Source organism: Sinocyclocheilus grahami, unplaced genomic scaffold (genome assembly GCF_001515645.1).
Source record: "Sinocyclocheilus grahami isolate Dianchi unplaced genomic scaffold, SAMN03320097.WGS_v1.1 scaffold1280.1, whole genome shotgun sequence".
Taxonomy (NCBI): domain Eukaryota; kingdom Metazoa; phylum Chordata; class Actinopteri; order Cypriniformes; family Cyprinidae; genus Sinocyclocheilus; species Sinocyclocheilus grahami.
In genome coordinates, this window is record NW_015506459.1 from 268,402 (window position 1) to 280,521 (window position 12,120).

The 12,120-nt window shown below is 38.5% G+C and overlaps 1 protein-coding gene across 2 annotated transcripts in view; it reads left to right on the top strand.

Moving 5' to 3' along the window:
• The first annotated feature begins 1,192 nt into the window (after positions 1-1,192).
• Positions 1,193-12,120, top strand: part of LOC107568796 (anosmin-1-like) — a 42,656-nt gene continuing 31,728 nt past the window's right edge. For both annotated transcript variants that reach the window (XM_016254779.1, XM_016254780.1), the window contains exons 1-2: positions 1,193-1,462; positions 5,783-5,830. In XM_016254779.1, the coding sequence (XP_016110265.1) occupies positions 1,280-1,462; positions 5,783-5,830 (231 nt within the window). In that variant the 5' untranslated portion in view covers positions 1,193-1,279. The remainder of the gene's footprint in view (positions 1,463-5,782; positions 5,831-12,120) is intronic.

Sequence of the window (12,120 nt, forward strand, 5' to 3'; positions counted from 1 at the left end):
CACTACCTAGGTAGGGAGCTATAGAGCTGATTGAGACACCCACAGTCTTACGCCGCATGAGCAGTAATCAGCTGTTGATAATTACCGCTAACATGATGTCAGCTCTGCCTGCTAAAGGAAGCCATTGTGAATCACCTGTATTAAAAAAAAATAAAAAATTGCTGACAGCACAGCTGCCACAACACCAGGAAGCTTCGCTACTTCATAAAACCCAGTAGGGAGGAGGACGGGCGTCTCGTTAACACCCTGGGTTCTCCCTTGTGAAGCCCACTCATTACAGCAACTCGCATGACAGAGTGAAAAAAGACATATCATTTTGTTCAATATTTCCAACACGTCATATTTTCTCCATTCCTTGGGCGAGGGACCAGTGCCAGAATGTTTCGAGATACCTTGTGGTATACGTTAGTGGTCGTTTTAAACGCTCCGCATATAAAACTGTTGTTGTTCTCAGCTACCAGTGAAACCTTTTTATAGTTGTGGGGTTCCCTGGATGCTTCCTGCTCCCCTCCAGGTGGGCTCTGGGTTTGGCCCATGATGCTGTGTGGTTTCTATCGGACACACACGTGCACAGCTGCATTTCAACAACACAGATGAGACCGAGTGGAAAATGTGTGCACTGCATGGCATGTTGACTGAGATCGTAGAAGCCCTGGTAAAAAAATGAACCTAGTACTTTGGGTGAGAAAATAAGTAAAGGGCAAATAATCTTTCATTCGTGATAAAATAAATAAATCATGTGGGCCTTCATATTTCTGTCTCAAAGCAAGAAATCATTTCCATGTGTTGTTTTGTGGTCTACTTCTTTCACCAAAAGATGGCAGCAGTGCAAAATGTCTAATTAATGCTTATTAGTTAAGAGATATAGAAATCCACATTTGGATGGATGGATGGATGGATGGGTAGGTAGGGGAGGTAAATAAATACATAGGTTTCATTATGTTTTTGTTTGTTTTTTAAAGTATACTAATTTGCTACCCTCAACATTTGTAAACGTTAAATGTCACATCCAAACAGTTGTGTTGTGTTCAGCCATAAAGTCAGCAATCCACAGACAGCATCGAGATGTGTACAGTATCTTCTCCACTGAACAGCTGCTGTGTGCGGTCGGTGCACCTGATCCCGGGCGCATTCCTTGGCCAATAGCAGCGCGCGTCTCTGCACAGGCCCCGCCCACACGCGCTCATTGAACTTTCATTATTTACATCAAGCGCCTTGACATCCACTTTTACTTTCACGCTCTTCGGGAGACGGTTCAACACAGCACTTTGTGTTCGTCATGATGCGCGACGCGCTCACCGGTTTGTGCATTGGGATTATACTGTTATTAAACAGCGGGTTTGTGGTTATGAGGAGGCAGGACTCGTCTTCAGGTCTCGGCAGTATTTTCCGTACGAGGTGCGCCGCCAGGTGCCTGAGCCTTCACAGCACGCGCATCGCTCTCTCGCCAAGACATTTCCAGGTAAGGAAGAAAAAAGTTGAAAAAAGCGAATGTCATTGTATACTCAAATGTACCGAGTAAGAAAAGCAGTTATAAATGAATAAGTGCCTTACACTGCCATTTATTCAATATGCTTTATTATTAATCTACTTATAGGCTATTGTTTTTTTCCCACAACAGATACAGATTAATATGAATAATAATTAATAATAATAATAACACTGAAATGTTATTGGCATTAGTGTTATTATTGTTTTTCTACTGTTTTTGACACAACAACGAAGCCAACTTTACTAAATGTATTAAAAGCATATTATTATTATTATTATTATTATTATGCAAGGCTGATTTTGGATATAAAATGCAAAAACGGTCTAAGTTCATGGTCTCAAAATGGTCAGGAAGAGCTAAGATTGAATGGCTGTAAAATAATTATACAAACAATACATTAAATAAGTTACTCTATCTATGTATCTATCTATCTATCTATCTATCTATCTATCTATCTATCTATCTATCTATCCACACACACTATCTATCCACACACACACACACACTATCTATCTATCTATCTACACACACACACACACACACACACACAGGTTTGTTTTTGTTAAAAGTGTGGACATCCCATAGGCGTAATGGTTTTTATACTCTACAGACCGTATATTCTATTGCCCAACACCAACCCTACCCCTAAACCTACCCCTTACAGGAACCTTTGTGTTATTTCAGATTTTCAATACACTCTATTCTGTGTGATTTATAAGCGTTTTGAAAAGTGGGGACATGGGGTAATGTCCTGAAAAGTCACCTTCTCCTTGTAATACCTATGTCATACCTTTGTCATTATACAAGTTAGGTCCTCATTTGCCACAAAAACGCACACACACACACACACACATATATACATATACTAAAAAAATATTGGTTGATCTAATAATGCTAATAATTAATCTTAATATTTAACTCCAAAATGTTATATCATCTCTAAGACAAAGAAATCTGTGTGTAAATGCACCATCATTCAACACCTCAGATCAACTAAAGCTGCTTTTGTTAGTTAAATGTCAAAAGTTATTTGTGGAGTTAAACCTTAACCAGTGAACACAAGCAAACTCACTCACCAGCTCATCCATTTGAATTCCTAAGCATTCACCCAGAGGAGTTCTTCTGTCTATAAACAAACAGATGCATAGGATTGGAAAACTGGAGGCACAACTGTACAACTCTCTGCCATCCCCAGTCTCAACACTGCGGTTGGGGTTTTCATTAGAAGTTTAAAGTTACTTGCTTCTCTGTTTATGTTGGTTATGACAGACCGTGGGTGGGAGTGCAGAAGAGTAGTGTGTTTTAGAGACTTCCTGTGTGTATGTGTGTGTGTGTGCATGCCTTATATGTTTATGTGCGTTTGTATCTGCACATAGGCATGTGGAGGGGGATCTTTGTGCGTGTCTCTGCACTTTTTGTCTGCTGTCAACAAACTCCCTTGTTTCTGTGATTATATTCATCCTCATGTCCTTCCTGATCTTTATCATGAGCACCGGCATCCAACCCAGAAATAGACTAGCTAGATAGACACATCAATTTAGAATTATTTTGCAAACCTTTAATATGAATAATGGAGGAATTCGGTAACATTGTAGCCATTTTCTTCAATGTTTAATATTAAAAAGCTGAGTGAGTGTCAAACATTATTCATGAAACAATAATAAAGGAAATAGTCCTGTTGATACTGAATAATGGCTGTATTAATCAACAATAATAACTCCAAGGTGTATTTGACATACTAAACCTTTAAACATGGACTAAACCAGTGTCTGTAATTAGACTTTTAAAAAACATCCAAAAGACCTCAATAAAAATCCTCCAGATCTATATATCCATTCAAATGAAATCATCTCCTATCCTCTGTCTGCTCATCACAGTGACGGTCTTGTTGTTATCTAGGCCAGACATCAGCGCAGAGGGAAGCTATGCACACCAGTCTCTCTTATCAAATGCTTTATTCTATAGCAAGCTGTCCATCTGGAGATGCTATCAAATAAGACACTGGTCTAGAAGCTCCTCATTGTCTTCACTGATTCCACAATGCGTTCAAAGCGTTCCAGAGCTCTCTGACTCAAACAGCAGCTAGTGTTCCTGAACAGCTGCCTTCATTCTGCTGTCCGAGCAGAGACTAAACCAGAATGAATGCTTTTCATATCTGCTGATCATTGTCTTCGTGTCCACATCCCTAAAGCCCACTTACGCTGTCTCCCGAGGGGGAAGCCATTTTGGCAATTATCCCCCTTCCTCTAGTATCAAATGGAGACCGGGGTCATGGGTTAATTTGAATGGGTTGAGCTGAATGCCAAGTTATGCTGTAACATCGAGCTATGAGGAGTTATCACTGATGATTAATGATTATGGGAAATTAGAGAGTATTTGATGTGGTTTGGAGAACGTCTGATCTGTCAGATTTATGCAGACAGTTACGTGGACATACACAAATCTTTCATCTGTCTCAATATCCTGTTTGACTGCCATTGTTTTGTTATTTGATCTTGTTAACTCAATCTTAATCCCAGGAACAAATAGTTAGTCTTAGAAGTATAGTTTTAGTACTTTATAATACAGAAGTGTAGTACAGAATTATAAAAATAAAGAAATTGGGTCAATGGCGTGACATTCATTTTGTCTGTTCCATTAATTTATTCAAAAATACAATAAAAATGCAACTTGTGCTTACAGTGACTTGAATACGCATTTAAGGATGATCATGTCTTTAATTCTTTGTATTCAAATTCTTTGTTATTTTTTTAGGGAAGCTTATAGTCGAAAATGTCAGGGTGATACAACTGTCCTGATAAAGAAGAAAAATTCTCATTAAGGACATTTTTAAGAAGAAAACCCTATAACCTGCCAAATCAAAATCATATGGAGGGACCAACAAAGTCTTGTGGCCCAACCAACATGAAGAAAATGAAGACAAAATTAAATTATATCATAGAGAGGACCCTCATAACTGTGTTAAGGTCAATATGTCTCTTATAATATCAGATAATTTTATGTTTTTATTATGGTTAGTTCAGGTTGTCATGTGGTGTGACTTCTCAAAAATGTAATGATATTTATGAATTGATAATTCCATAACATATATTGTTACATTTTTATTTGATGGTTACATCACATGATATTGAATGTAAATTTTTCTTGAAAAAGTCACAAATAGAAAAAAAAAATGCAAATCTCTAAGAGACCAATTTTTATTATCATGTATGCTGTTATACATCATTGACCCAATAACAGTTATTATATGATAATATGTTTGTGCAGTTGATATCATAGAGAGGACCCTCATAACTGTGTTAAGGTCAATATGTCTCTTATAATATCAGATAATTTTTATTATGGTTAGTTCAGGTTGTCATGTGGTGTGACTTCTCAAAAATGTAATGATATTTATGAATTGATAATTCCATAACATATATTGTTACATTTTTATTTGATGGTTACATCACATGATATTGAATGTAAATTTTTCTTGAAAAAGTCACAAATAGAAAAAAAAAATGCAAATCTCTAAGAGACCAATTTTTATTATCATGTATGCTGTTATACATCATTGACCCAATAACAGTTATTATATGATAATATGTTTGTGCAGTTCCGATGTGAGCACATGCATAACGTGCATGTGAACAAACCATGTTTATGCTGACGACTTAGTCCATTGATCCCATCGCAGGCCAAAATGGATTTGTATAGCTCTATTCCCCACAGTGGTGGAGTTGGAAGATCTGGCAGTGATAATATTGTGGTTACTTTAGAGTCCCCACCATGTGCAATAAAATATACAGTGCATTATAAAGGTTTTATCCTTTCTTGTTATTGTGCTATTCAATACCCATTATTCGGAACCCAACGAGACTGGCCAGGGGCGTTATCCTGCGCTCTGCCAATCAAATGTGCTGCATATAAGCCAGTTTTATTCAGATAAGCAAAACACTTTGACAATTCCTGACACGCTACAGAACATTCCAAGATCTGCTATGCAAACAAATGTGTAATTCCAGGTGCTGATGAGTGATTTCTGATGTTTCTGTGCTCGGGTGCCCTGGCCAGTCTTCTTAATAAGGGAGGGGATCTGTTCTGGTTTATGAGCAATTTTACTTTGCCGTGGTCAGGGCGGTGTTTTTCAAAAAGAGTAATGCGGTCATGATAGTAAATTTCCTTCTTATAAAGCCTCTCTGCTCAGCAGGGGTACATTAAAATAATGCGATTCAAATGAGGCTGTCTGATGTGACTGGTGATTACAGCATTCTGACACGCAATTCCATCTGTCTCTTCTGTCCGCAGAGTAATGGATCCCTTGGATGGTGTCAGAGCCATAAACAGTGTGCAAAGGTAATTTCTGTCAAAATTACACAGCATTTCACAGCAGCTTGACATAAAAGCCAACACAGATCTGTCACTGTAAAACATTGGTATGCCTGCGCACCTCCTGTAATAACATCATACATCATCGTAATAGCTACTGTATTTGTCAGCTATCGCCTTGGACTATTAAATCTGTGCTAGCTGGTTGTCGTACAGAAATGAGATTATGATTCACTAGCAAAGCTAGAGGTCACATCTGTAATGAGACTGATACAAATGAAGTTGAAAGGCTATGTGTTTTGATTCGCATTATATTATACAGCCGGTGTTATTTTTCTTTTTCACTTCAAGGCAAAATGCTAATTTCAGTAAAGAACTCAACCCACTTTTCTTAATGAGGACATTAGCATGCTCTAGCGGCCTAGTCATTAAATAACAATAATATGCCGGTAGCACAGGGGAAATAGAGCTGACATGTTGCCAATGCAGATTTTCCACACATTTCACTGTGGTATTATGTAAAGCTCCCTTTGATGTATTGTTCAAGATGAGGGCCGCTTTCCTTTCAATACTCTGTGCTTGCATTCCTTTACATGTCAACCAGCTATTGCAGTCTGTACAATGCCGCCCAGAAAACCTTCTTGAATGTACATCTGGACGTTTTAAAATGTTTCGAAACAGTTCATGATTGTGCATGTTACGGTTAAGTGCCTAAGCAGACTCTTCATGGCTTGAGGGGCGGCTTTAAGGATTTGAGATCTTTAATGCATTGATGTATGTGTGCATATGGTTGGAAAGAGTGCAGCACGTGTTTTCATATCACCCTCGGGGTAAGTTCACTGGAACAGCCAGGGCTCTGACCTCTCTTCTACGATCCATGAAAACATTTGGCCAACTGGTTCATGGATTTTTACTGCATTCACCAGAGAGTTTCCTCCATTGGATTCAAACGAGGACAATGCCTTTTAAACTCTTTATGCTCATTATACAGGATCCACATTCAGTTAGAAGCCCAAATGCTTCACGACAATGTGCTTTTAAACCCTGAGTGTCTCTAATAATGCGGTCAGTTTTGTCATTCTGAGTAGAGATGCAGATTCAAGATTCTTTAATGAAAATAAAGTTCAACTGAATGTGTTATTGCTGAATAAAAGTGTAATAATAATAATAATAATTATTATTTAAAATATTACTGCAAAATTTTGAATAGTAGTGCATCACTGTTTCCACAAAAATATGAAACAGCACATCTGTTTTCAACATAATAATAATAATATGAAATGTTTCTTGAGCAGCAAATCAGCATATTAGAATGATTTCTGAAGGATCACGTGACACTGAAGTAATGATGCTGAAAATTCAGCTTTGCATCGCAGGAATAAATGACATTTTAAAATATATTCACATAGAAAACAGTTATTTTAAATTGTAATAATATTTCATAATATTACTTAAATGAATGCAGCCTTGGTGAGTGTAAAAAAGTACAATGAAATGTGTGCTGTGTATAATCTCCCATTAAAATATCCCCCATGGGATTCATGGGTTTAATAAAACTGAACTTTTTTATTAGTCTGTGCAGGATAAGAGTTTCTTGCATAACATTGTGGTTTGCTCTGGAATTACAGACCTTATTCACTTCCATTGGCGTTTATGCCACATTCAGGAATGAATGGGCCTCTAAAAGTGTTAAAATCTCACAACAAAGTGTGCACGTCTGATTAAAGAGCTGTATCATATCACTGCATGCAGGCACAAAGCAGACTGCAGCTTTTGCTTTCCTGACCTTGTTTACCGCTTCATTCCAGAACTAGGATTTGCATTCAGCATGTGCACATAAGCATTAATACTCCTAATAGAGTGTTTACAAACTAGACTTGTGCTTCAAAATCCTGTCTCAGACATTAAACTGTCTTAGATGTTCCTGCTTAGTTAGTTCCAAAATGACCAGTTAACATGCTTCTTGTTTAAGCTTCTTGCCTAGAATTGACAGTTAACCTAGTTGTCTCCTCTCATCAGCTTTTGAATTATAATAACTATACTCAGACAGCACTTGGCCAGCTCTCCACTGAAGTACTCTTCAAAGCGATTAGCATGCTATAACTACATACACTCTTAAAAATAAAGGTGCTTCAAAAGGTTCTTCAAGCGATGCCATAGAAGAACCATTTTTGGTTCCACAAAGAACCATTCAGTCAAAGGTTCTTTAAAGAACCATCTCTTTCTTACCTTTTTATAATCTGAAGAACCTTCTTTTGCCACAAAGAACCTTTTGTGAAACAGAAAGGTTCTTCAGATGTTAAAGGTTCTTTATGGAACCATTTAGACAAAAAGGTTCTTCTATGGCATCGTGAAGCACCTTTATTTTTAAGAGTGTACAGCAATTCCTCCATTTCAAACGACAAATGTTAAAGTATACAGACAGCCCTCAAATCGAAGATCTGCTCTTAAAAGTTATTATACCTCCGCAGCAAGTGGCCTTTAGGCATTTGATATTCAAATGCCACTGAAATAATTAGTGTGCCTTGACAATTCTCTTACCCTCCAGTTTAATCGCTGGTTCAAGTATTAATGCAATTGCAAATGCAATTGCAAAACTGAGAGTGCAAGCAATTTTCATGACATGGGCGAGATTTCAATTACAGTTTCTCTACATAATTTGCTGAGGCTGGCAAAGTGAGTGTGGAAGGCCTGGAACCTTCTTTTGTAACTGCAATTTGTCCAAACGTTTGCCACAGACATGAGTGGAATTCTCGCATTCCCTCCTAGCATTAAACACCCAAAGCATGCATAGACCAAACTCACTTATGGAGGGTGCAATGTCAGATTTGACCATTTTATTCAAAAGAGACCGGTCTTATTTTTCACGTAATGCTAAAAAGTACAAAACGTGTCTTGGTTTATTCAAGGGCAATGCATCTTGGCTGAACTGGAACTCACCCAAGGCTTCTCCTCAGCTCAATCTCCATGTCCGCAGCTCTTAAATAACCTTTATTTTGTACGGTAGAAGGGAATGCTTGATTTGAGACTGAAATGAGGCGGAAAACTAACTGGCGCTGGGGTACAATAAAGACACTAGGAGCAAACACTTTCATGGAGATTACAGGTGCCTCACAGACAAAAGCAGGGTGGTTTTGGCACAAGCCAAAAGGTGGCTTTAGAAAGGTGAAAGCAATTTAAACCCAGCATTGCAGGATTTAAATACTTTAAGTGATTTATAGCTTCGATCTATGCTGTGCTTTTCCCACCAACATGCAATGCATCATAAAGGGCCGCTACACAAAGGGAATGAGCCACTGAGTGCTGTATTTGAGAAACTGATAAATGAGACCAGGGTTGTGAATGTGGCGTTCCTCAGAACAAGCTATTGTTTACAATGGTTTAGGTTTAAGGGTGAGGGTGAATGAGAATGTAGTTTATAAAGAGGCCAATGCATCTACTTGTCATATGAGGTATGCATTATATCTGATCAGTTATAAAGTGTGGAGGTAATTTTTCCTGCAGTGAAATCAGTATTGCACAAAAACAAATTACCTGCAGAGTATTGAGCGAGGAAACATAGATGTTTATCAAAGACTGCATTAATCACATATGATGCTGTAGAATTAAATGGGTCCTATTATACTCTTTTACAAAGTCTTGATTTAGTTTTGGGGGTGTTCTAGAACATGCTCTCATGCTTGGTGTTTCGAAAAACGCATTATTTTTCACATAATTTACATTATTAAAATACCTTTCTCCCCAGCCTGGCACAAACAGCTAGATTAGTTCTGGGTTTGATGAAGGCCCGCCTTACGAAAAACAAAATGTGTTGTGATTGGTTAGCTGTCCCAGTGCGTTGTGATTGGCGAACAGCTTAGACGGTGTCTCAGTACTGCCACGGATGGCGTCAATATTGCCATATCAGTTTGAGCCGGATTCAGACCCCGAGAATACTGAACAAGAGGATCGCGCAGAACCTTTGCACGCACAGATATTGCAAGATTATTAGAGTGGTAATGTTATTGTTGTTTTTTTTTTTTGGCTAAATCATGTTTTAGATAGGATGTCAACAACCGCTTAAAAATAAGTAAATTTACTATGTGCAGATAAGTGCAACGGTAATATGTATTATGTTTATTGTTCTTTAATTCTAACATTATAACATGAATTGCAGTGAAACTGTTATACAGTTGAATTTATTTATACCATAGTCTCATAATTGAAGTGTAAATTCTGAAATTCTGATCATTGTTCAGTATTGTACTGTCAGCAATTTATGAAAAAAAACTGCGTTTCTTCGACATGGCGAAAACTTGACGCTACATCAGCTCTTATTCTTCATTTTCTCTAATGCACTAACTCTACAGCAGCACTTCTTCTTCGTCGTCTTGTCTGATGCACTCAACCAAGCGTTCTAACCACGACCTCACCCCTCCCCACCCCTCAACCATTTGAATTTCCGTAGGCGGGAATTATTTTAATGATATTCTAATGGGCCACTTTGTGACATCACAATACCCCGGAAAACAACGCTGTAGTCCAAACGAGCCGTTCGTTGTAGTTCTTGAAAAGGGATTTAAAAAAAACGAAATATCTCCCTTTGGAGTGGACTTTGAGAGTTGTAACTTTGTAGATCTTTTTTTGCCCAAACATACACACTACACACTGACTAAAATTCTAAAAGTGAAAAAAAACATAATAGGACCCCTTTAATGTAATGAATAAAACTCATTAGGCATTACTGCTTTTAAAACTAAAAATTCTGATAGAAGTATAGTCAATTTAAAAATCATGTTAATAATTTATGTGTGGAATGGATCAAATAACAAGTGATAAATAATAATAATAATAATAATAATAATAATAATACATTAAATTTTATTGTCTTGACTAACTTTGCCTTTGTCACAATGTCATTCAGTTTGGACTTTGTTTTCCTCTTGCACCGTTCTCCTTCATTGTGTTAATTGTGTCATTCTGTTCAGTTGTGTGTAGTCAGTTATCCTTGTTTGGTCTGTGTATTTAAGTTCCGGTCTTGTCTACGTCTGCATTTATGCTACCCTGGCCTGTATGTTGGTTTACCAGTGTGTTGTATTAAAGACTTTATAAACCTTCTTCTTCGTGTTTGTGCTTTTGATACAGTGTAGCTGTGACAGAAGACCGGACCCAAAAAGAAAGAAAGTAGCAGCGTGCCTTTATCTTGTTTTATTTTTTCGGTTTGTCTGTGTTTTTTGTTTGTTTTTGTCAATGGATCACTTTGCCGCTGTCCACCTGCTCTGCCTTGAGCAGGGGAACCGCTCCCTTGAGGATCATGTTGAGGAACTCCTCGGTCTCGCCAATCAGACCACCTTACCAGACAACTGCCTGTGCACATTCCTGCATGCTGGACTGAACACCGTCACATGAGTGCAGTTGTCCGGGGAGGGTCCTCGACGGAGCTTCGCTGCTTATGTAGAGTAGGTGATGAGCTCCTGCGAATCTGCTTTCACCGTTGGCCTTGCAGATGAAGACGCCAGCCCCACTCCCAACCCAGTGCCAGTTCATTGATGATTCAGTGATGTCATCATCCAGTTCAGTTCTCTTCCAATAGTGTCTGTGCAATCAGTCAAGCGTCTCCAACTAAGCAAGCCAAAGGCGACAGTGGCAAGGAACCAAAACTCCATCGGTGACAGAAATGGAGAAAAAACCTTGGGAGAAACCAGGCTCAGCCGGTGGGCCAGTTCTCCTCTGACCAGATGAAACCAGCATGGCGCGGTTTAATTCCAGGCTGCAACACAGGTCAGATTGTGCAGAGGACTTGTCTGGTTCCCGTAGTCTTTTGCCGATGGTCGTTGAGGTGACAAGGTCTTGGCAGGGGATCTGTCTCTGGGGAACATCTAGTTGACATGGTCTCCACTGTCATTCAGGGCTGTAGAGGTTGTCTCTAGGTGCTGATCCACCATCTGGTCTGGATCTGGACTGGATCTGGGTGACTGCAGTGACCATCTGATCTGGATACAGACTGGATCCGTATGGCTACAGTGACCTCGGAATAAGAATGAAAGAGACTAATATTAGCGTAGATGCCATTCTTCTTACGATAAAGCGAGTGTTATGGGAAGTGTTCCTGGTTCCGGTTGACCTAATAAATGCAGCCTAACAATCCTTTAACATATTTGAATGACAGAAATGTGATGGTGTATTATGTGTATGCCAGGTTAAAGAGATTGGTCTTTAATATATATTTAAACCGACAGAGTGTGTCTGCTTCCATAACAACACTAGGTAGATTGTTCCAGAGTTTGGGCACTAAATAGTGTAATAATTTACTTAGTTGTAAGGGAATTAATCATTAT